Source organism: Meleagris gallopavo, chromosome 1, assembly GCF_905368555.1.
Source record: "Meleagris gallopavo chromosome 1, MGAL_WU_HG_1.1, whole genome shotgun sequence".
Lineage (NCBI taxonomy): Eukaryota > Metazoa > Chordata > Aves > Galliformes > Phasianidae > Meleagris > Meleagris gallopavo.
The window spans coordinates 112,896,100-112,922,747 of NC_139404.1; the positions used below are offsets into that span (position 1 = coordinate 112,896,100).

The following is a 26,648-nucleotide window of genomic DNA, read 5'->3' on the forward strand; positions in this document are numbered from 1 at the left end:
TTTAACACATCTATGTCAAGTCATATTACTGTTTAGAGCCATAATTCTTAATTCCTTGAAGGAGAAGTGCCATTCTTTGAAGATAGTACTGTGCATCTTGTCATCAATAATACTTCAAACAGGGATACATTTCATAGAATGAAAATCTCAATATAATTAGAAAACTGAAGTGAACAAAGGCTGAAACGTTTTCTACTGAATTTAAAAGAATAAAAAGTATGTATGTTTAAGTAGGTTTTGTGAAAAATGAGTCAAAGAGCTTGTAACAAAACCTGTTCTGATATGTTTTTTCAGGTATAGATGTGTTGAAGAGAACAAGTAAATAAAGGGATGAAATCCTTTTTTGAAGCATTGATTTATTTGACCATAAATGTAAAACTAAAAAGCTTCAAATTGTGAGAAAATTGGATTATTCCAGGTAGCTGACAGTCTCAGTTCCTATTTCTTAACACTTATACCGTTTTAACAATTCTTAGTCTCTTTTTCTTACCTGGTCTTAGTCTCTTCCTTTAGTCATCTCATACAATTTGTTTCAAGATTTTCACTAGTTTTCAGTTGACTTCAGCATACTTCTAGAATTATGCACAATTGTCTGTAGCTTGGAAAAGTCTGTGGCTTTTCCAGACTTTATGTGTACCAAATGTATCTGTGGGAGTGGTTGAGTGGTTAAAGATAAGCATTTTCTTTTACCATTTCTGGACAATATTTTCAGCATTCTTTTTCATCTGTAATACATTTAGATACATTCTGCCTGCTTTTGATTCTGTTCAGCTGCAATAGACTTACCAGTCTACTACATGTGAAAACTGCAAGTTGCAAGGAGAGGGAGATTCATCCAGGTGGAAACATCTTCAGTGTAAATGGATTCACTAAAGAAATCTGCTACTATAATATTGGGTGCCTCAAATGAGCAAGCAAAAGCTGCAGTTTTTCAGATTTTTGATAAGCTTAAATCTGGAGTGGATTTTCATATGAATGGCAAAAAGAGCCCCTTCCTGATCAAAGATATTTCCACTTGCAAAGAAATTACTAGAATCCTGAATGAACTGAAAATATCAGCCTCATTTATTATGGGGAAGTAGTTAATGGTGTAGTAACAAGTGACCTGGACACTATATCAGTTTTATGACCAGAAATGACTGAACCATCCTCTGATATTATCATAGTCTTTATTATTGTGAAGAACATTTCAGTCTAAACAGTTATAATTTTACAATTTTAAGGACATGAAATACGATTTTGTAATGAGAAACCTTGAGCAACCGATGGGATAAGCAGTGATATCTGTCTTGCCTGGTAGGAACTGTGATTAGATGGTCAAATTGCATGCTATTTTCTGAGGCTGTAATTCTGCAAAGGCAGTTTTTTCCAAAGGAGAAAACTACACTGAACATAAAATTGCATTTGTTAAAAAGAAATGCTTCTTTAGCATTTGATGCCTCTGAATTTTAAAAGTGTTGAGCTAGATTCACATCATACAGTGAGAAAGAGGCAGTTTTGGAATGAAGAAAGATATAATGTAAATAAGAGCACTACAATAGATCCTAAGTATTTACTATAAAACTGCTTCCAGAAACTAATTTCTGAAACTCAGGAGGAGTCTTAGTTAATAATACGAAAATTCTTGGAAAATTTACTAGCACGTGCGTCTCTTCTCCTTCCTTTAGGAATATAATATAATGGTAGGTGAGCAACCCTCACTCTCTTTGCTTTCTCACCCTGAAGCAGCTGGAAGCTCGTCATTTACTCACCCTGAATTAATTCAGACAGCTGCCAAGCAGGCCTTATTTTTCCAAGTTTCAGAAGGTCAAGGGCTTTTTATTTTCTCTTTATATATTTTAATTTAAAGCAAAATGTTCCTCAGGGTCTTACACTCTTGACAGCCCCTACTCTCCCAAGCAGAAAATGGTGAAATATATAAAAACTCACATTCTCATCTTTTTACACACATAGGATACTTCTATGTTCATTGGCCAAAAAAAAAAAAAGTCCTAGAGGACTACCTTTGTGTCCAAAGTTGTTTTTGTTTTTGTTTTTTTTTTTTTCCTTCTAGGTCAGCCCCTGTTTTCCATACAAAAAAAAAAAGACTAGTTAATTTTCCAAAACACTTGTGATGTGGCTGCCTTGCTGATTCCCAGCTGGATGTAAGGCAGCTTTCAAATATCAAATATCTGAATTGTTTGGTTTAATTTCCCCTTAGCATTTGTGTCTTCATGCATGCGTTGTTATTCAATGGATTATATAAACAAACGGGATGTTTTGATTTGACTGCACCCAATCAGCTTTCTTTTGTCTAATAATTAAATTCCTTACTAGAATAGTTTTTTATTCAAGAAGGAGACTGCATGCATTCACATATGAGCAGGTTTTTTCCTGAAGTATAGTTTTCCTAGTAATACACCACAACAGTCTAATTTTATCTTGTCCTGATTGTTTTTTATTCTCTTAAGAATTATGGTTAGAAACCATTCATGGTAGCTATCTCCGTTAGCAAGTCCATGGTTTTGGTCTCAATGTAATATATGCAATAACATCAAATTCTATTTTTTCTCAGTATTGTACTAATTCTGAAAAGATTTCATATAAATTCAGAAATAAAGACACTATCAGGTGTAGTTTGTTTTTAAACTCATTTGTCTACCATTATTATGTATAAAATCCAGGACTTTAGTTGTTGCTAGTGGATTATTTCAATGTTCATTATTCTTGGGTTATACAGAATATCATACTGAGATACCTAACCTCTTTTTGTTAACTTTTGCTTTTTTTTTTTTTTTTTTTTTTAAATACAATGCATGTGGCAGTACCCATCCACTTCCAAATGTGAATATTTAATATTATGTTTAGTGTTCCATTTACAGCTGAACCAACAGGAATCTTAGTTATAAGTAGGAGTGTTACAGGAGTAATAATCGTCTGCTAGTCAGTGTTTGCATAGCACAGTTGGAGTTTCCACAGTTTTTCATTCCATATGCAGGATGAGCAAGAATGCTCAGTTATTTCATATAGCTAAAAGCACTGATAGAAGTATTGAAGATACAGCATAGCATCAGATTGTCACTGTCAGATCTGAAAAGAAATAGACTGCGTACTCAGTGTGCTCTAGAATAACAAGTGGCTAATAATATTTCAGCTTCTGATGGTTATTCTCTGGCTATTAGTCCTTCTTATTGCCATTACCATGGAGGAAAAGCAGGTACAATGTTATAGTGACTTAGTCCTCAACATTCAGGAACTTGTGTTATCCACAGATGTGTTTTCTGTTTTTTTTTTTTTTTAACTTTTTTTAATTGTTTACACTTCAACAGACATACATTTATCTGCTCTGTTCCCTAATGACTGATTCCAGTTCTCTGCAGTCAGCGATGTTGTAAAATTTCAGGGAAAATAGAAAATTTATTGTTGCTTCCCAACACCAAATAAAGGGCTTAGAGATGCCATTGTGCACAGTCCTTTGCTTATACTTCCTTTAGCTCTTTTCTGATTTTCTTCTGTCAGGAATCTGCCATTTTTTTGAATGAGAGAATAGATTGGAGTAGGTGCCAAGAAGCTGCTTTGATATCCATTTACATTACTGTTTGCTTTTCTCTTTTACATTTCTCAAAATTTTATTAAAGTTGTGCAGAAGATAATCTGCACCATTTTGTCCCTGAATATCGTAAATCTGGGATTTTTTAATGCAATTCCATGCAGTATTTACAATAACATGAGAGAAAAGTCTTATCAAAATTACTAGGGAAAATTACACCAAGTATTTGTTCAGCAGAGGAGCAGTTAGCAGGTGTTTGCTTTAAGAGATATCATACGTGAGAGAACATTCTGTGTAGGATGTAGAAGATGAGAAATTTTCAGATGGAGAATTTTCAATCAGATGGCAGATGGAGCAATGGTCAGTTTACCTCTTTCTGTAGTAAATTAGGTAATTAAAAATAACTTGCTGCATAAATGTAATATGGTTGGGTTATTTCTTAATGAAACTTATGTAATACTTAAAAATCTAGACTTGCAGACAATTCAGATGTTAATTTGTCAGCAGGAATATGTGCTGAAATTGTCTCTGCATCACTATTTATATTATTAAAACCAGATTATTGAGGTCATCAGATTTCCAAGCCTGCTTTTATGATGTACCTTTATTTACTAAGCAATTTTTTTCACATGTAAACAGTGATGAAGTTAAGCTAGTCTAGTGCACATTCCTTTTTAGTGATCACATTACATCCATTTTGGTTCTAGGATTAAGCTTTGACTTTCTGTCCTAAACTACAGTGAAAGACTCTACCAAATGTTCTCTTTGCTCAAGTATATTTATGCTCATAAATCATTAAAATTTCTTGATATATTTTTTGATGGAGACCTAAATGTATTTTTATGTGTTTGCTTTTGTACTGACTAGTTAGCAAATTAGTTAAACTTCTTCAGATTTTTTTATGAATTTATGAGGTGGCAAGCCATGTTTATAGCTTCTGTTTTGTCTTCTCTAAAATCAGAGTAATTAGTAAATACTTGTTATTGATTTATTGGCTTCTCTGCAGTGTCAGCATGTAACTTGCAGCTTTCTAATGATACAGTTTTACTAGCTGCTGTAGAAAATAAATTTCTTTCAGTTCCAAAAGAGTTTAATGGAACCCTAGAGCTACAATTTAAATATTGCAGTTTTTCTGAATGTTTGCTAGATAATTTGAATTTGTGTGTAAAATATCTCATTTAATCTGAATTTAGTTATTTTCCTCAATGTGAATTTATCTTGGTTAACTAGCAAGTATGCTAATATGTAGTCCCTTGGATTCGCTATCAAATTGTTTTTGTTATATAAAAAGCTGTTTTATTATACAAGAAAATGGTATTTTATGTATTCCTTTCTAGAACTGTCTGAGTAGGTTCTCTTTGCATTACTGTTTTTGATCAGTTTTTAGAAACTGTTGAAAAAAGAACATATACCACCACAGTGATGAGGTCCGAAATGGATCTTGACAGCTACCAAACTGCTTTAGAAGAAGTACTCACGTGGCTTCTCTCTGCTGAAGAAGCATTACAAGCACAAGGGGATATATCCAGTGATGTAGAAGTTGTTAAAGAACAGTTTCATACCCATGAGGTATGTATTTATAATCATCTTCTGTTGGTCATTTATCTACTTGGATCCTGTAAGAAAACAAAAGTATATATATTAAACAAATATATATATTTTTATTTCAAATTTTTATTTGTAGAATTTAAAGGCAGTGCTGAAGACTGTACTGAAGGCAAAATTTTAAAGTGTTTATTTCTCTTCTGTATTATGAGATTTGAGGAGAGTTTAGAAAAAAAATAATTGAAAAAATCAGTTTTGAATATGGTGGAATTGAAGATATTTCTCCGAAGTTTGCTCTTCCCTTCCAATGAATTAAACTTAAAACAGGATCTTGTTTATACTGTCAGGGTTTCATGATGGAATTAACAGCTCACCAAGGCCGTGTTGGTAACGTTTTGCAAGTTGGAAGTCAACTTTTAACAATTGGAAAGCTTTCTGATGATGAAGAAAATGAAATACAAGAACAAATGAATCTACTCAATTCTCGATGGGAAAGTCTCAGGGTTGCAAGTATGGAAAAACAAAGCAAGTAAGTGATATGCCAGGTAAACTAATGTGCATTGAATTTAGCTGGAACAATCCTGAACTTGAGTAACAGGTGTGAATTTTTCACTGTAAACAAGATTCGACCTTAGTGCTTTTATTTTAGCCTGGAATTTGATGTGTAGTGACATTGAAGCTTAAATAAATTTTAAGTATTGTTTTTAATGTTAAAAGTAATGTTAACATTTCTAATTTTAATTAGAATTTTTTAAACGTTTCTGTGTCTTGTTTTGAAATTTTGTTTTCCATAGTAGTATTTATTATAAGAAAGTCCATAAAGTAAAACTTTGCCATTGTGCTGCTGTAATTTATTTTGCTCTGTATGGAGTATTTAACAGAAGAAATTTATTGAAAGTTGGCTTTATTTTTGTGAATTGAATTCCTTCTGCTTTAAGAAAATTCTTATGTACCTGTCTTTCACATTCCTTTTTCTCAATTTTCTTTTTTTCACAGAGTCTTTTAATTCCTGTCTAATACAACAATTCAGTTTCAAACTCAGCTGACTGGGTTTTACTTTGTGTTGTAGAATTTTGCACCCTTACTGGTCTTTCTGTGAAAGGGAACCAATGGCAAAGTTTACAACTATTGTACTAAGTCAAATCCACAGGATATTTAAAAATTAATGGAATGTCACTGTCAGTTTCTTTATAGTTAAGAAGTTAATTACTAAGTATAGCCGTTCTATACAATAAAGACAAATAAGTGCAGCAAGAAACCACCCAAATTTGAGATCTCTGATGGCTTCCTCATTACTTGGAGTTAGACAGACTTCATTAAAATCTTTCTGTTGAGATCTTAATTTTTCTCTCAGAAAAATGTACTAAGCAAGAAACTCTTAGGTACACTTGCAGAGCAAGTCCTTTTGTATCTGTGATTTCCATAAAAGATTGAATATCTTTGTTAATCAGGAAAAGGACAAGCTTTAGAGGAGGTACATGATATACTGAGTATTTTCTCATCTCATTTTTGCTGCTGGTAGATAGGAAATACTGGGCTGTATCCACTTACTGCAAACCAGTGGGTTGCACCTACACCAAGCAGTGGTCTCTATGAACCACTGCACTGATTTGATAGTTCACATCTTACATTATGCAGTCTGTTTAGCTCTTTCATGACTTCAGGTTGTTTTCAGCTGGGGGAGATTACTGAGATGGAAATAGTTGTCTCCGTTTTGTAACTTACCATTTTATTTTTTCCATATCTTTTTGGGCCTGTGTAAACTTAATATCATCCAGAGCGTCCTTTGGTGTTGAATTCCATAGGCTTCTTCCTACTAATTTTCTGAGAGATGGCGTCTTTTTGTTGGTTTTAATCTGGTCTCTGTTAACTTAATCAGGGTCAACATCAGTTAGATTTTCTTTCTCTTGCTATAAATACATGTCTTTGATTATTTATCTTGCTCTCTTGCTCTTCTTTGAGCAAATAAGTTCTACCTTATCTTTCTGGCATAAAAGCAACCAAAATTGCACACAGTATTAAAAGGCAAGCTATAATTTTGAACAATCACGTAACATTGTTATGTTTGTTTTGGAAATTTTCCTGCAATAGATGCTTAGTAATTCCTTCCCCCTTCCCCTTTCCCCCTTCTCCTTCTCCTTTTTTTTTTTTTTTTTTTTTTTAACTGAGTATTGAGATTCTGTTTTTGTGATTTCTCTCCATTTATGACATTGCATATCTTTAAAGCCTATAAAATTGGTGATGAATGAAATCAGCAGAAGATACAGAGGAAAGCTTCACAGAGAATGTTGTGTTACTATTTAATTTCTTATACAAAAAAAAAAAAAAAAGGATAAACTTAATGAAATTTTGGTTAAAGTAGGAGAAAATTTTTTAGAAGTAATGAATTTAGAGATGGCTAATATTGACCCATTGAGTCAAAACAGATTCAGGCACCAGCTGATGGTTTATGAACTGAAACAGCTTTCATATCATATGTAATGTATTTGTAGGTTATTAGAGTCAATTTAAACTTTCAGGATCTATCTTCTACCTTGGTATAAAGAATAATCTTCTGAGCACATAATTGTAATCCCGTCTTTAAGACTAGACTGACTTGTCAATCCAAACAGAGATAGTTTGTGAAGATAAGAACCACAGGACTGTCTGTCCTCTGCGGTGGGGAGTGAAATTAAAAATAGACCATGCTACAGCACAAAGGAAACAAATGCAGGCAGTCAGCAAAAATTAAAAAGATTTAGTAATAACAGATACTATACAAGTGAAAGGGACTTAATATTTGAAAAGATATTTGGGAGATCAGAATATCAGAGGAATTTTGGAGCACAGCAGTGCATTTATTTAAACACGGTACAAGTTGAATTTACCCTGTGTTCAGTATGTACTGAATATACTTGACTGTTGCAGCAAGTAATGCATTAACATGCTGAAGTAAAACAATCTGCTTTTTCATGTCTTCCTCCCATCTTTCCCCAGAATTCTTTACTGCAAAGTATCTCAGAGTGATAAATGAAACTAGGGAGAGGAAAGCTTAATGCCGTTTACCACCTTAAAGAGATTTTCACAATTTTTAAAACAGGTTCAATTCAATGAAAAAGTATTTGTGTTTGAGTATCATGGAGGACGGTGAACTGGATCTAAGTTTAAAATTCCATACTATGTGGAAGATGGGAAATAGAAGTAATTACTTGTAATTCCTTTGCTCAGCACCTGCTTACATATTATTTCATAAGTGTTTTGATGAGTTGCAGATGCTGTCTAGGCAACACAAGATTAAAAGATTTCTGAAGGTGTCAAGTAGGAAATGTGAAGTATGTTTTATGGATTTCTGGTCAGATCATTTTGGAGTTATCAAAATACTTTTTAGTTTTTTGAGAATATACTCCACTGGAAGATTTAGTAATCTGAGTAATATCCTTAATTTGAAGAAACCTTTTAAGTACGTGTCTTTTTAAAGTTTATGAATCCAAATGTCATTTTGAAATTTTGAATAGCTGTAATAGAAAAGGAGCTAGAGAATAAAACTTCAGACAAAACATGAAATATAACCAGTTCCATGGTTCTAATACTAAGGGTTTTGTTTTGTTTTTAATTCCTGGACTCAGGAATTAATTTCAGTTTAATTATTGCCTAATTCAGTACTATTTCAACAAATCTTCATTTAGCTGCCTGGAAATATTCTTTACTCTGGCTTGACATCTAGCCTCATGAAAATCAGTTTAACAATCAAAATGCCCAAGGATGTTCTTTATGTCTTCTGGAAAGAACAGATTTTGAGATTAAAATAAAAATGTGTGCTGAAAAGTCTTGCAAAGCTGTCATCTAGTTTACATTCTGTAATGTTAAGAAAGATAATCAAGAGCATAAAGGTTAGACAGGTTTTCTTTCATGTACAAATTGAAATGTTATTTTTTGGTTTTACAGTTTACATAAAATCCTAATGGATCTGCAGAATCAGCAACTAGCCCAGTTAGCTGACTGGCTAGTGAAAACAGAGGAAAGGACAAAGAGGATAGATTCAGAGCCCTTAGGACCAGATCTAGAGGACCTAAAGCGTCAAGTAGAAGAACATAAGGTATGATATGGAATTTGGGTACTGCATTCATATATAGCTTCCAAAAGCTTTAAAAAGTGAATTTTTAACATTTTGAATGGCTATTCCTCCCATAAGAACACAGCAGTGTAATATGGAATCTTGGTTTAAGACAAATTGTTTTGTACAATTAACAGGCTTTTATGGAGCTATTGTACACAATTCTCACTTTTATCCTGATATAAAAAGTTTTTTTTTTTCCATATAAACTATGCACTAGAATACACTTGGCAAATGTAACATCCTTTTGTTATATATTATAATACAAATCCTATCAGATTTTATAATTCATGTATGTTTTTTTCTTTTTTTCATGTTGCATTTTTCCTCGTGCATGCTGTAGAACTATTGATTCTGTAGCCATAATTGGGTTGCAGCATCTTGTTAGGTCTCCTGGGACTGTGAATATGTAACCATGAAGCACTATAAAATAAACTTTAACTTTAGAAAATCTCTTTTAATAATGTATTCGTGAAAAACAAATACTAATAAATGAAGTGTGGGAGAGAATTTGACCAATGTATTCCATATTCCATAAGGATAATGCTCTTCAATTTGAAAGGGAGGGAGCTAGGGAGAAAGAAACTGTAAGTCATGTAATAGATTTTTTTTACTGAATTAAATCAGCTTCGTATTAATTTAAGTTTCACAATGAATGAACCTTGTTCATAAGTACCTTTACATATGCACTTTTAAGTGTCTGTGTGCCTTTAAAGAGATAATACATATATTTATATATGTATTTGTGACACATATGGTGATAATGTTAGGAAGACACAGAGAAGTATAAAAAAATAGAGTATGAGGTGATGGAGATGTACTGTGATAATCTATTAATGTTTCTACAGCAGTAGTTCAAAATCTGTCAAGATAGTAGAGTTATGTAGTGTATTGATAGGTTTTAACACTTGCTGCTTCATGGCCTATGTCAGTACTATAGTGTACAGGCTCTAGAGGGCAGATAATCTCCCAGAACAAATTCATACTGAAAACAGCTTTTGTGGTTTCTAAAGAAGAGATCTAAACCAGTGAAAGGGCACATGAGCCACTTCAGTGTTGAAGATAATTTTTCTGCATTCTGATTACGGAGTTCTGAAGAAGTACAGGAATTCTAGGCCTATTGCTACCCTTTGTGCTGTCAGTGCTTTGTGAGATGATGATGGTTTTCAGTCTGTAGATTTGCTAGTGAAGTGTATATTCTGACATTAAATTTCTCAGAAAAGAACAGTTAGTTATAAAGTGGTATTTGGAGAAAAAGAAAAGATTTTGAATACAGTAATATTTTTTGGTATCTTCACAACTGAACACCTGTGTTTTCCTTTCAATTACGCATGTATAGTTCTATGTAGGTTAAAAAAAATCACCTCTCTCCTGAGGTGAGAAGATAGACAGACCACGATCATTTCAAATTAAACAAAGATGATAGGTTGGTTTTGTCATTGTCCTATCTCCATCTCCTCTTTACTTCTGTCATCTTCTTCCCCTCTTTCTCTCTTTGTTAATACCTCATTTCCACTCTTTTTTCATTTTATTTTTAGCCTTATGACTTATGACTTCCCTACCTGCTCCCACAGTTCAATATTTCAGTTTATTTACTAGGTCCAGTACTACAAATAATCATCATTCTGTAATGCAGATTGGGAATTACGCCTATCAATGAGATGAGAGAAGGCAAACAGCATTCTTTTCAGCATGCCACTTAGTTCAGTAGTGTGAAAGATGAATAACTTGATTGTACAGAAAAATTCCTGAATGGATTGACAGAGAGATTTTATGTTATAAGCAAGGTATATGTCTTCGGTAAGAAATCTGTAATAGTTAAGTGTATTTTGGAGCAATACTCAAACATTTTTTTAAAAGGAATATTGCTTTTGCAGCAGTTTCTTAAGCATTTTTTTGGCAGTTGTAAGGATCCCTTATTTATAATGTCATTAAGGGAGGAAGCTACTTTTCAGTAGAAGTCTGGGAACTATTGAATAGTTCAAGCCAAATAATATTATACATTTTATAATTAAGGAAAAATTGATTTTAATTAATGTTTTTTATCATATATATCATCATTCCACATTATTATACAGTTTATAAATTTAAAAAAAAAACGTAATTTCATTACCTTTTTGGGGGAAAAAAAAAATCTTGAGCTACCTCTAGGGTTTTTGTTTTTGTTTTTGTTTTTTTTCTGGAAGGCGGGCTTCCTTTTTTTTTAATTATTATTTTTGAATGAAAATATCATTAACTATAGAAAATATTTAGTGTGAGGATCTTGTAGGAATTGATTTAAAAAAAAATGATAATAAAAAGAAAAACACAGAGGTAAATTAAGAGACTTCCAAAGTGTTCAAATATCAGGGCTATATCTCTCTTTGGGTACTTCGATACCCTGTGTAATTTTATTCCCTTCGAATTAGATTACCTGGGACTCAAATAACTTGTGATCTGATAGAGAAATAGGAATTAGAGCAGCTGTGGTGTTTTATGAGTTTTTGGTGCTGTCTCAGTGCATCAACATATATCATTGAAACACGGAAAGAGCACAGGGATAGATAATGTTTTAAGTCCCTGAAAATTTCCTCCCTCCTAGATGAGGATTGCTTGTTACAAATTTGAATTCAAATGATCTGAACAGAGCATGCTCTGGTATTAAAACTGTCTTCAGTAAATTCCTGTTTCAACAAGTTCCTGCATACAAATAATTGTCTCCAGTGAATTTCATGGTAAAAATAGATGCTTTAATTATGAAGAACAGCCGTTTAGCTCAGGCAAATTGAACCTGGGGATTAGACAGTGACTAAACTTTTTAGTTTCATTGGTGTACTGACTTCTCACGTCTTTCACAGTGTGTGTGAGGCTCACACTTTTACTTCTTGTGTTTACAGAGCATCGCTCGCTCCATGGTTTTGACATATTCCATATATTCCCTAATAAGAAAGTAAAAATCAACCTCCTCCCTGGATGTAACCTTTGTGAGGCTTAAATAAAAGAGTGAATAGAAGCAAACAGTTGTCATCCTGTTCCTTCATCAAGAATTGTGTCAGGATAAAGTTGAGAAGTCTGAATTCTAAGGGTTGTTTTAATAATTTGATGTACTTCACAGTCCTTGAGAATTGCTTTGTAGCCTCGCTCTCTGATGGAAGTGGTAATCACAGGCATAAAAGTCAGAACAATAGATTCTTATGAGTGTATCATCCCAGAATATGTTCATGAAGGAATTAAAACTCTGAAATGTCTTAGATTAAGAGGCTTATGCCTTAAAATCATAAGCCTTTGAATTCCTTTCCTGTTGTGTATAGCTCCATTATATGTGTTGTGTTTGTTTTTTTTTTTTCAAATAAAACTAAAATGCTTTACGAAAAAGATGTAAAATACCTAACCTAATCTTCAGCTAGTGCATGTTCTTCATATTGAAGTGAATTATTCTACTTGAAAAAGTAGCAGAAAAATTGATATGGTGAAATTGAAATTTAACATAGTTTGTAGTGTAATTATGTTTTCCACTAGCATTTAAAGGTAGCCATTTTATTTTGCAGACTATAACTATCAGAGCACATATGTATGAATCATGAAGGCACACTGCTGAAGTGTTAAGGGCATTGTCTAAGTAACAAAGTAACGAAAATCATGAAAAGAAATTCAGTAGTGCCTTCTCTGTGGCCTGAAGTTTCAATCTCTCTTCAGTTTAGAGATAAGTATATGGTGAGGGACCATGCCAAGGCCTTGCAGAAGTCCAGGCATATGACTTAAGTTGCCCTTCCTTTGTCCACCAATGCTATCACTCCATTGTTCAAGGCCACCAGATTGGTCAGGCACCATTTGTCCTTCGTAAACTACATTGGATCTCTTGGATTGTCTCCTCGTCTCTCCTTTGCCTTAACGTAGCTTCCAGGAAGATTCGCTCCATGATCTTTCCAGGCACAGATGTGAGGCTCACCAGCCTGTAGTTTCTGGATCTTTATTCCTTTCTACCTTTCTTATAAATAGCAATGATATATCCTTTTTTCCAGACCAAGGGACTTTGCCTTACAGTTTCCATTTTTTGAATATGGTTTAGAGTGGCTTGAGAACCACATCTGTCAGTTCCTTCAGGTCCCTGGAATGAATGTGATTGGGTTCTGTAGATCTTTACACATTCAGTCTCATTAGTTGGTCTCAAACTTGCACTTTGTTTACAGTCGGAGGGACTGTAGGACTCCCCCAGCTCCTGCATGGTTTAGGGACAGGATAGGCATGGGAAGCCTGACAAACATTGAAGATTCAGCACACAGCATTTTCTTAATTTGGAATAAATTTTCTTGCATTTGTGTTTAATTCTAGGCATTTCAAGATGATTTGGAACAGGAACAAGTGAAGGTGAACTCTCTAACCCATATGGTGGTGGTGGTGGATGAAAACAGTGGAGACAAAGCGACAGCTGCACTGGAAGAGCAGCTTCAGGTAACTGAACTGAGATAGAAGTGAACTTAGGTCTCAGAGAGAAAGCTATCAGTGGCTTTAAGTGAAATAAGAAATATTTGTAGCATTGAGGTATATCTGGACAGATTTTTCTGAGTATGATCTTCAACATTTCTATTGTCCATGACTATTGTATGCGCAGGCAAATACAAGTATTTTGCAGAAAATAACAAATATCTTAGAGTAACTTTTTTTTCTGTTTTCTGTTTTCTTCGTTATTAACTCAAGACTAAGGACAAGTGTTCGTCTTTTGTTTCTTAACTTTATTCCATTATTCCTGACAGAAGTAGCATGATTATCTGTTATATTTAAGGAGAAGAACGTAACAACATTATATCATTAAGTAGAGTGTGAGTTTACTGAAACGTTTTTCTTCTGATTGGAAACTTTTGCATGTGTTGTATTTTGGTATTATAGTACAGAAAATGTTGTGATCAACTCTCAGGTGCTTAAAGGCACATTCATTTTAAATGTTACCCAATATGTGTATGGCTTTTCTTAACGCTAACGCTTACCCCATCAAATTGAAAGAGGACCTTAAAAAAAATAAGTAAAACCAAATATGTGAATTAAACAAAAATAACACAAATATGTGAAGAGTTGCCTAGGTGAATGAAGTTTATGAAGAAATATCAAGAACATGTAGGTTTTTTTAACCACTTTTTTGAGTTAGCATTTCCTGTTAGTTTCACTTGAACATATTTTCTAAGAAACAAAGAGAATTATTTCAGTCTCTCCTTTGTTTCATTTCTCTGTTTCATCCTCTGTTTCATACTCTTCTGTATACACATTTTGTCAGTGGTTTATTGCTTAGGATTCTTGTGGCAGGGCTTCCTGGAGTACCAGGATTGGGACAAGTTAGTAGTAATGTCTGTCTTTGAATCCAAACATTCTTCACTGCCTTTTAATGCAAAGTCTAAACAACAGATTTTTTTGTGTTCCATTTTTTAAACAATATTATTTGAATATCCCTAAAAGGATGGTGCACCGATGATGTAGTTATGACAGAGCTGGCAATCTGAATGTTCTAGAAATGGTTAAACTTTACCTTTTGTTTTAAGAAAGTCTCACCTTAAAAGAAAAATATATATATGCAGTGCTCTTACTATAGTTTTTCAGTGAACTTAGACACAGTATTGAGACATGTTGACTGGAATTGGGAAGAAGGGTATGACTAAATATGTCATCAGATGTCCAGATCAGTGCTCAAGAAGTATGTTAGTATTAGAACCAAGGGTTCTTCCAATTATCTCTTTTAGAAAGGAGAAAGCAGTTTCCCTCATTTTGGTTTACTGAACGAAAAAATAAACAGGCTTCTGCTTTTTTGAATCATTAAAGGCCAAGATTTCTCTAGAGAAACTTTCAATACATTCAGCTGGAAGGCATGTCTGTATAACAGACAGATGTTTGTGCTGTCTAAAATCTAACTGATTTGGATACCAATCCTAACAAATTCAATAAATTAGTAATTAGTATGGGAATTAGTGTAGATAGTACACATTTGGCTAAGCTGATTAATACTGAGACTACAAACTGCTTCTACATCAGGGAGCACAACCCAGGGAAGGAAACAATTCAGCCTATACTGAATATCAATTATTATTTCTTTTTAAATTTATTTTCAGTGTCGGAACCATGCAAGAAAGACTGGTATTTCAGAATGTCTTGCTAGCTACTCATATTCTCTTCAGTGGAATAAAGTAGATTCCTTGCAAACTCGTGGTTTTAGAAGGTTAACTAAACAAGGAAAATGGAATGGAAGAGGGGGAAATGAAATAAAATTTAAAAAACGAATGGGAAAAGGTTTAACTGAGATACTGTTCTATGTTTGCAAACTGCTGATTCCTTCAGAGAAGGTTATGGTAAAGTATGACAAAAAAAAAGTGAAAATTATTTAAGGCATTTAATATTTATTATGCTTCACAAATTAGAAGATATACAACTGAGATTTTTGACAAGTGCAGGAGAAAAATAAAAAGTGTGGATTACTGCAAATTGAATCTAATTTTACATTCTAGAGACAATAACGCTCTTCAGTAAGATCACAGCTACACCCTCTACACTCACAAAAGGCAGAATTGATTATTTAAATTCCTTACGAGGAGAAAGTCAGCCGATTTAAAACAGGGATTGATAGGAGAAGATTTTCTAGTCTTACTATTGTGACGTAGAATTCAAAGCCCTATAGAAGAGGCATTTACAGCAAACCTCAAGTACAACGTGTAGCAGAAAACACAGGAAAGTCAGACTGAGGTAAGCATCAGTAAAAATGATTGAGGAGTCTTAATATTTTTAATCTCGCGATCTATTGAAACAATTTTATGAGAACTCATAAACTATCTTATGAGAATCTACATAGGCCTATGGAATAAAAAGCTTATTCGCAGTTTCAATAAACAGAACTTGCTCATTACTATGATGTGTTTGTCCAGTTAAAGAAGCTTAAAGAATAACATATGTATATGGAACATAACAAAAATAGTCAATTTGTAAGGATACTAGTAGAGATGGTGCTTGTTATTGAGATAAACCATGAACAATTGTTACTGTCATTGAGGAAGTATATTCCTGAAATGATGCCAGCAAGGGAATTCCTGAGGAAACCTATATTGAAGCAGAGCACTGAGTAGAATATGGGGTGGTGTAAACAATCCAGCTGCTGTATGGCTCCTTCCTTCAGTCATACTCTCTTAAAGAAAAATCTGAAAGAAAAGTTCAATAATCTCATTGCTCTGAAGTCACAGAGTTTGTAACATTATTAAAAGTGTTAATAAAAACTAAATACAGCCAAAAAGTTTTGTCGCTTAGAGTATTAGGGAGGTCTGCAATATTTTTTCCTTTATGCCAAGGAAAGCCATAGTCCACCTGCTGTCCTGCCAAATGTGACATTACCTCTCCTTTGTGCATGAAAAAATTGTTTATATATCTTTTTTTTCCCCACATGTCATTTGCAAACTGAATATATAATCACAGGAGAGAGATTGTGTTGGCAGGTGCACCTATCAGAGCATTTGTCAGAAGTACCATGGAGCAAAGCTCATAATTTGATTATGTATCTGCCAGTCTCACTTTTAAAAGCAGAACAAAACAAGTGTGTGCGCTGTCAGACAAAAGGCTTGCTAAGGCTGCCTTAGTGAGATCTGGTCAGGATCAGATTTGAAAGACAGTGAACCATTTTGCCACATAGCAGTTGAGACTGCGCTTTCAAAGCAGCTGTAAATCTGTTCTGCCTTTTTGTTAGAGTATTGGGATAGTGATTTCTGAAATATTTTTGTGTATATACATATATGCGTGTGCATGTACATATATGTGTATATGTCGTTGTAAATATAAATACATACATTTGTACGTATATCTGTATAAAACAATAGAAAGAATTTCTTTGCATATTATAAAAGTCTCAACGGGCTGGCAGGAATTTATGCTGGCTTCAAATGAGCGCTGTAGAAGCTCTTCAGATTTATTGCATGTGCCAAAAATCTAAGTCCTACTTAAGAGTCAGTTAATGACACAGAAGTCAAATGCGTCCCCTCAAACAAATTGCACATAGATAAGTTAACATTGCATGGAAAAGAAAAGTAAACACCTCTTTTTAAGTTGCTTTCCCAAGATAGTCTGAGAGATTACAGCTAGCCTGGTTGAGTATGAATATTTTATCTTTTTATACTTAACACTGTTTACTTGACCTATCAGAGTGATATTTTGTGAGGCTGTGTGTTTGTGCTGGTGTTGAGATCTGGCTATTTAGACAGGTAGCTTCTAGATCCCAATAGTCTCAATCCCAAGATTTACCAGAAAGGCAGCTACTGCATAAGGCCTAAATCTGAATTTAGTGCTGAAAAATCAGAGGACTATACTACCAAATCTGTTGCAGTAGTCAGACTTATTTCTCAAGAAAGTATGGGAAATTGCCTTCAGCTGAGATAAATCACTGAATGACATAAAAAAAAAAAAAAAAAAGCCCAGAAGGTATGAAATTTTTACTCTAATTATACCCAGTAGACAATCAGTGCCTCAATGACTCTTGTAGGCTAGTTGAAATTAGAGCCCTCCACAGGCCTCAGGGTTCCATACTGGAATGGGATCTGCATTTGATTCATCAAATGGTTCTTGATGGCTACTGAAGGGAAAGGAATGGAGAGTATAATTTTGTGGTCGATCATATACTTATCCGGTGTACTGTTCTTTGATTGATGATGATGTATGTCTACTTCTTGTAAAAGTACTTCAAAATAAGTAAGGAAGTTTTCTTTAAAAAAGTAAAATATGTGCACATTTTGCTTATAGCTGCACAGGGGAAATTCAGTGAATCTGCCAAATCTTTTTAAAAAATGATTTTGCATATAGACAAAATTTCTTTTTACTTTAAAGAATAGACAGCATTACTTCATTAAAAAAAGCATCTTTCAAAAATCTTTTTATATTAGTTGCAAGCTTCAGTCTTGTTTTTTTCAGTTTTTTGTACATCCACTTCAGTGTTCCCAAGAGTTGCATTGTTTTTATTCACTTTATCCTGTTCTTGTACTTGCTTATTTTGACCTTTTTGCAGCCTTTCATCTTCTGCTTTTATGGGCATAAAGAACATTCTTTCAGAGTCCTCTCAAAATAAGAAAAGTTTCTTTTACATGTAGATTTCTCTGAAAATTCCAGCTAGGACCATAAAATAGGCATTTCAAAGGAGCAAATATGCATTTTACTTTTTCTCTGGAGATTTATTTTTCCAAGTATTGGGAGCAAAACCTGTGGTGCAGCCTGATTTCCCAGACATCACGCAGGCTACCTACAGCTTTGGGTACTATTTGATGGAAAAAAAAGGAGATAAAACTGAGCACCTTCTCATTCAGTAGTTAGTATCCACCTTAGAGAAAGTACTCATATGATATTTTGGACTTGAATCTTTTTGTCTTAAACTTTTTCAACTGAACAGTTGAACACATTCATGTCAACTCTCATGGAAAGTAATAGGTTTAAGGCAATTTGGGCTATCAACCCATTTATCAGTGTGCTTAATCATTTCAATTATTAAAATATAATTTTTGTCATACTATTGAGGCAAAAAAAATAGGTTATGTTTTGTGATGCTTTTGAGACATATGAGGGAAATAAGTATTGTGCACTGACCAATATGTTATTTAGTGTGCAAATCAATGAGTTTATTAGAGGGGAGGGAAGGGAAAGGGGGACAGGGAACATGCCTTATATGTATTTTAGTTTGCTTTCTGTTTCTAACAGAGAATACTTAGGCTGTTCTCCTTGAAAGGAGTTTAGAAAAGGAAATGTTTATATTCTTTAACCAGCATTCAGGAAGTGAATAAAAATCAAATTCTAATTCCATTAAAATAAGGTTTTTCAGTACATCTCATGTATTACCATTTGTCTCATGTAAGTACTGGATTATCAGAGTTTGCATCTGCTTGAAATGCTTTTGATTATGATTTAATTTTCTGCAGTGTAATTTATTTAGATCTAAATCTGTATTACCAACGAAGAGATGTCTGGTCATGAGAAGAATTTCATAACAGCATTGATTTAAATCAAAGGTGCCAGAAGTTTTGCTGTCTGTCTTTGGGATGATTTATAAATCTTTTACTAAAATTTGCAAGTATATTTTAAAAATGTAGTCTGTAATTAGGATCCAGAAACTTTTTTGTAAATCAGACCATGAGGCACCAAAACAACCAAATGCGGCTCACTTCACCATCTGTATATAGAGATTTTAAAAATAGATAGATTTTTATGTTGGTGAGGAAAAAGGGGGGTAGTATTTTGACTTGGACCTTGCTAAATAATGACAAGCAGGCTCTTCTTCTAACTTTATTGAATCATTGCAATGTTAAGAGTAGTTGACTAATAATAATTACTCTGAATTGAGAGAATTTTAAGGAAAGACAGTTTCAAAGAAGAAGCATCTGGACTGTAAGAGATAGTATGTTTGTGATTTCTGAACTAGTAATTAGCAAGCATAGAATCATAAAATCTTGGTTTGGAAGGGATCTCAGGGATCTCTAGGATGAATCTCTAACCCCCTGCCACAGGCAGGGCCGCCAGCCTCCAACTTTAATACTAGACCAGGCTGCCCAGGGCCCCATCCAATCTGGCCTTGAACACCTCCAGGGATAGGGCATCCACAACCTCTCAGGGCAGCCTGTTCCAGCACCTTACCACTCTCATAGTAAAGAACTTTCTCCCTGACATCCAACCTAAATCTTCCTTCTTTCAACTTAAAACCATTTCCCCTTGTCCTGCTATTATCTACCCTTTCAAATAGTTGAGAGCAATAATTTTCAGTGAAGGGAAGATGAGGGTTTTTTTTAAATAATTATTTCTGTTGGCTGGTTGTCAGGTGTTTTTTTTCCCCAACTGTTCTGTATCATGGAATTTAACAAACACATTTGGTGATGAATGGGTGAAATGAGCAAGTAAAATATTTTACTGTTTCATTATATGTCAAAGGCAAAAGTCTTTCACCAGTAATTACTTTTTTCTGTTGATATGGAAATAAGCTTTCTGAAATATTCATGTTCATAACTTGAACTTTCTTGTGTCTTTGTTTGAATTGGAAATTTTTGATCACTTTTTAATGACAAATTAACACTAAAATTGGTTTTAATATAAAATAAATGTGGTTCTTAGACTTGAAAAATTATTTGAGTTTGGTCTAGGTCTAATTAGGAAATATAATAAGTACCCGTTATATAATTTCAAATATAAATGAAAACCATGATCCTTAATGTAAAGAAAGCAAAAAAGCTTCTTTTCAAAACCTACTTTCTCAAAACCTATTGCAGTTGCTGATCAGAGATGATTTTCAGTGTTCTAAACTGTGCAATTATCTAATATGATCAGACTGAATGTCACCATAAACACTTCTTTTAATCTGTAAGATTTATTATGGTTTGAACCTTCAGTAAATGAAGGTTTACTTTTTACTCGGACATAACATTGATAAAGGCACAAATTCAAGTAACCTGTAGTTTTACCGTTCAGTTCCTAGGAAGTACAAAATAGAATTTACATTTCTGATATAAAGTAGAGAAATGTCTCTTCTATATATAATTCAATTAGATATATTATTTTAATCCCTTCATTTCAAAAATTCGTTTTTTGGATTTTTTTTTTGTCAAAATTAAATCATAGCCCCATTAAAAATAAATATGAAAATGGAAAGTATGAACAGATAAGAAAATGGGGGAAAGACGACTTTTTCCTTTTGTCAATACATATGCAATAGAAATAGGTGGAAAATAATATATGATAATATCCTGTATTCTACAGATTTTAAAAGACTTGTTATTTGGGAGGAGCTGAAAATTTTGCATATAGTTCTCAAGTGTAATAAAATTATTGTGGATTGTTGCAATAGAAGTTTTATAATACCATGCATCATCACAACTGTAGTCTTAACCAGGCATTTTTCAATGAAGACTAATAAGAAAATTAAATAATGTGGTAATGTTTTCTTTAAAATAAATAAAAGAGAACAACATAGCATTTTTCACAATTTTAAAATGTGTGTAGTAGCATATGCTATAAGTATACAGAAAAACTCATCTGTATGTAAATGTATGCTAATGTTAGCTTCTAGGATTTTCTTCTCCTATGACAACATTGTAAAGGAGAAAATAAATCAGATCGCCATCACTGACAACACAATTGAAAAACACAGATACTTTATTGCTGTGATCAACAGTTTGAGCCACTGAAATTACATTTCAAGTAGTTATGTTTTGGGTATCATAAAGTTCTGGATTTCTTCCCCCCTCTTTTTTGAGAGAGAGAGAGAGAGAGAGAGAGAGCATAGTATTGGAGATTTAATGGAAAAAGATGTCTTTGTATTAGTATTAAAATTTTCTCGTCTTTCCAGCTCTGTTACTTTTTCTATTCTCTCCATTTGAGTCTTATCTCAATCATTGATAAAATCCATTTCAGTGTAACACAAAATGTATTTTAAGGACGTAAAATTATGAAAAGTGATTGCCAAAATATTTTCAAAAAAAATTTATAAGTGCATAGGAAGATCAGATTCCTTTGTTTTAAAAGGTATAAATGAACACGTATTGTATTATTTTTTTCTTTCTTTCTAGCACTTTGGAAGCCGGTGGGCAGCCATCTGCAGATGGACGGAAGATCGATGGGTCCTTCTGCAAGATATTCTTAGAAAATGGCAGCACTTTGCAGAAGAGCAGGTGAGTACTGTTAGTAGTTACAAATTGAAATGTTCTTCCTAAAACTGTACTAGGAATGGCCCAACTGGGGCTGTTTCATCTTGTTCTCTCCAATTTTCTTTCAGTGCCTTTTTGATGCGTGGCTTTCTGAGAAAGAAGATGCACTTAGCAAAATCCAGACAAGTGACTTTAAAGATGAAAATGAGATGCTGACTAGTCTACGCAAATTAGCTGTATGTATTTTTTATTGTCTTATATTGTGCTCAGTTTTTCCATTCATGAATCTTTGTGTGAGTGGTTTTATCCTCTCTTAGACAATATGATTTAACAGAATATGTATTTCTTTTTTCTGAGCATAGATGTTATCTTCTGTGTGAGTAATTAATTGGTCCGTAGTTTTGCTGCTAAGGTAATTGGTAAGGACAGATACGCTTCTAGGTTCTCTTTGGTCAAAAGTTTGTGAATTGAATTAGTATTATCTTTTAACTATCCCTGTGTTAAAGGAATCAATCTATTTACATATGTAAAATATACTCTTTTCACCACATATTCTACTTCATTCTTCAGGAAATACTCTAGAATTCATCATCTTTATGGAGGGAATGTCATTCAGATTGGCTTAGAAATATGCCTTTCTGTAAAGATGTGAAACTTGGCACATCCTAGGCTTGGAAATGGTTCTATAGCATTAGGACATTTGAAAAGAAAGTAAATTGTTAGGCACTGTTTTATACAAAAGAACAATTTTTTATGCATGCGGTAGATAGCAAACATTCATGTCTATGCTTTTGTTAAAGTGGGTAGATTATTACTGTAACTAGGAACTAAAGTCTTCTCTTTGAACAGCTTTTACTATTTATTTTGTCAAATAAAAAGTGTCAAATAGTTTGGTACCTTCCAGAATTTGCTGGAAATATACCAAGAAGGAAATTTGTGTCCAGACAAGGGCAACAAAGCTGGTGACAGTCTAGAGAACAAGTCTTATGAGGAGCAGCTGAGGTAACTAAGGTTATTTAGCCTCGAGAAAAGGAGGCTCAGGGAAAACTTTACTGCTTTCTACAATTACCTCGAAGGAGTTTGTAGTGAAGCGAGGGTCATTTTTTTCCCCGCGTCCTGCACTTAAGTTTTGTAGCCTCTAAAATAAAGGCAGTGGTGTTACTCTTTTTCATAAAACATGCTGAGATCTGCTGAAAAGGTATGCGAAGAGTTAATTCAGTACATGAATTCTATTAATTCAATTAACATATATTTAGATTTTCACTTGTTTCACTTAGTGCAAATTTCTTATTATAAGAAATAAATAAGACACTTTGTTGACACCAATTCTTACTAGAATAAATCTCTCAGAAACCAAACAGTTATTTTACAACAGCTGTTGCTCATTAGAATATTACATTGATTAAAGAATGCTTTTGGCAATGTTTAAAAAAAAGCAAAAAATTAACTATAGTAAAAATTTGAAAATAAACTTAGGAAGGTGCAATATTCAGAAATAAATAAATTGCTTTTGAACATTTATAATGTTCCAATACTGGAATTTACAATATGCACTTGATAGAAGTTATGACTGAATTATTTGATAATTAATTAAAAAAAGTCAAACAGTCCTGTTTATTCTCTAACTGACAGCTAAATAACAAATGTTGTTAGCTCAAGGTCTCTTCCTGCACTGGAAAAAATCAAAACTATAATGTATTCATTACTATAAAACACTGACAAGTTTCAGTAAGAGAATGTGAAAACAGAATCCTCCAGTTTGGTTGTACAGGTTATCTGAAACTATCACAGGAAAGTATTAGGTAGTAGTGATCAGTAGGTTTGCCTTCCAGTTGAATGTTGACTCAGAGAGGTTGTACACTGGAGTTTCCATGTTCTCAACTGGTTGGCTGTGTCATTTGCACACTCAGTAGAGCTCCCAGGACTCCCCCGACTTCTGGACTCCTCAGGAGACACAACTGCTGCATAAACAGGGCTTGTCAAGATCTCAGAAAGATGCAGAATATATGGTTCTCCAGACCTGACAGAACTAAGCTATTTTTGTAGAATCATAGAATTACCATGTTTGGAAAAGACCTCTGAGATGATCCTGTCATTTTCCTTCAGTGCTTTCATTTTTTTTCATCATACTCAGGGATTAAATACCATTTTTCTAGAAATATTTTTTTTTTCCCCTGTTTTTAATATGCTTTGTATGGAAAATACCACAAAAGTTTAAATAATCTTTGTTTGAAATGTTGATATAGTTGTTAATATTCATGCAGTTTAAAGGTTATAAAGCCACACAGCTGTTAGTTTTTTTGATTTATATCACTACCTGAAGCAAGCTTTGGTGTCTGGAGTTGCTCCACCTGTCATTTTATATTGCTTTGTGAAGTGCAATCTGTCCATTCCTCTATGTCAGCTTCACCAGCAGTTTTTACAGTAACAACAGCGCAGAGGTATAGGAGTTTGTGAAAAACGTTCTTGCCCATTTTCCCTTCTTTACCAAAGGAAGCCAGTGGATGTAATCTTGTTGGATTTTATTAAAGCTTTCAGTACTGTTTTTTACACTATCCTTTTGAACAAAATGTCCAGCTAGACAAATACAAATTGAGTAAACAATTGGGCTCAAAGGGTTATAGAAAATGGGGTTACATCAGACTCGGTGGACAGTGATTGGTAGGGTTTCCTAGGACTATGTTTTAGGGCCAGTTATTTGTAATGTTTTTGTCAGTGATGAATATAAGATTTCGAGGTATACTTAGAAAGTTTGCAGATGTTACTACATTGGGCAGAGCTGTTGATACCCTTGAGCATAGAGAGGCCTTGCAGTGAGATCCTGACAAATGGAGGGCTGGGCAATCACCAAGAGCATGAAGTTTAACACAAGCAAGTCACAAATTCTTTTCTTGGAATGGAGCAACCCTGGCTGCATGCATTGACTGGGGGATGAGAGGCTGAAGAGCTGGCCCACAGAGACGTACCTGGGGGCTCTGACTGATGGCAAGTTGAACCTGAGACAGCAGTGTGCCCAGACAGCCAAAATGGCCAACTGTACCTGGAGTGTATAAAAACAAACACTGCCAGTCAAGGGAAGGGGTTGCCCCTCTCTGCTCTTTACTGTTGCAGCCTCACCTCCAGCACTGGGTGCAGTTTTGGGCATCACAATATAAGAAGAAAATAAAACTACTATTGGAGATCCTCCAGTGAGGGCTATAAAAATGGTGACGGATACAGGGGGCGAGACATATAAGAAGTGGATGAGGTCTCTAGCTGTCTTCAGCCCAGAGCAGAGTAGGCTGAGAGGAGCCTTCATGTTCATTGCAGATCCTCACAGAGACAGGCCCTAAGGGAATGGCATGGATCTGTGTCAGAAGAGGGGCAGCTATGGGTAAAGGAAAGGGTTTGCACCAGAGGGTGGTGGGCACGGTACCAAGCTGCTGGAGTTCAAGAAGTATTGGGACAGTGCTCTCAGACGTAGAGTTAGAATTTTGGGTGGTGCTTTGTGGTGCCTAGAGTTGAACTTAATGTTCTTTTGGATCTCTTCCAACTAAGGCACTTATATGATTCTGTTGGGCACCTTTTAGGGGCTCCTTTCTTTCTAAGGTGTTGTTTGTTTGTTTGTTTGTTTTGCCGCTGTCTGAATTACTAGTCTTTCTGCTGTTGCTTTGTTTAACAGATCCTAAAAGGAGATATAGAAATGAAAAGACAAATGATGAGTAAGTTGAAGTCACTCAGCAAAGACCTCCTTGTAGCTGTGAAAAATAAAGCAGTGGCTCAGAAACTGGAAAGCCGACTTGAAAATTTTGCCCAGCGTTGGGATAGCCTTGTGCAGAAGTTGGAGAGCAATTCTAAGCAGGTTTGTCAAACTGTTTTGTCACTTGTTGGCACTCAAATCCTGTGCCAGTCAGATGCTTGCAGTAGTTTTGGTGTTGTTTGTTACATTTTCAATTTTTTTTTTTTCCTTTGTGATTTCTTAAGACACAATTTTTAGGATAGCATGATACAACTGCAATATAACCCCAGAATATTAGTTCTCTTTAATTTTTTGTCTTTACTGTGTTGATTACTCAGGTTGTTAACTGTGCTTTCAGGGATGGTAGAATCCAAAATGAAAATATTCAGTTTATTTTTAATCTGTAATAGTTGGTCACCTCAAATGTGCTGTTTTTATGGTTGTCTATGGAATAACAGTCTGACATTAGTGTTAAAAACTGTTCCCTAGATAAACAACTATTTTTATTTATTTTCAGCAATTTTAATTTTGCTTACCTTTAACTTTTTTATGTATTAAAAAAAAAAAAAAAAAAAGAGCCCATAGAAAGAGAAGCTTCTTGAAAAAATAAAGAAAACTGTCCCTTTGGCAGAAATGCCAGAGGGAAAAAATTAAGCCATCATTTGTTACTATTCCATCCTGCTCCTTTCTGTTTACCATAAAATTAAAAAATAAAATGAGGTTTAAAATTTCTCACTTTTTAAACTATATAACAAAACTAAGTGCTCCGGTATAATATTCAAAAATGTATCCATCTCTCTGTTGTTAGATTTAAAACCAGATCTGATCACTTTTTTTTTCCACTTTCTTATATTGTGTTATTTTTGTATGACAGTTATTTGACTACTAATAGCAGTAAAAAGCAGTTTGTTCTATAGAGCATTTGTAACAGTTGATTTAACTCATGAATATTTACAACAAGGACCATGTAGTTTTTACACAGAAGAAAATCCAGAATTGCATTTTGAATTTGGGACAACTTGGGTCATGTGATTTCAAGAAGTTAGTACATCGACTCATAAACTCATGGATGCCTGCAACTGTCATGTCTCATAAAAGAGGTGAATACTGTAGAACAGTATTCGTTACAGCCTACATGATACTTATGTTCTA

At 34.0% G+C, this 26,648-nt stretch overlaps 1 protein-coding gene across 15 annotated transcripts in view; it reads left to right on the top strand.

Annotated features, from left to right (window-relative positions):
• The window catches only part of DMD (dystrophin), a 1,154,126-nt gene that overhangs the window by 437,633 nt on the left and 689,845 nt on the right, over positions 1-26,648 (top strand). For all 15 annotated transcript variants that reach the window (XM_085210257.1, XM_085210277.1, XM_085210286.1 and 12 more), the window contains 7 exons: positions 4,910-5,098; positions 5,422-5,603; positions 8,999-9,149; positions 13,479-13,598; positions 21,701-21,802; positions 21,907-22,014; positions 25,440-25,619. In XM_085210257.1, coding sequence (XP_085066383.1) covers positions 4,910-5,098; positions 5,422-5,603; positions 8,999-9,149; positions 13,479-13,598; positions 21,701-21,802; positions 21,907-22,014; positions 25,440-25,619 — 1,032 coding nt within the window. The remainder of the gene's footprint in view (positions 1-4,909; positions 5,099-5,421; positions 5,604-8,998; positions 9,150-13,478; positions 13,599-21,700; positions 21,803-21,906; positions 22,015-25,439; positions 25,620-26,648) is intronic.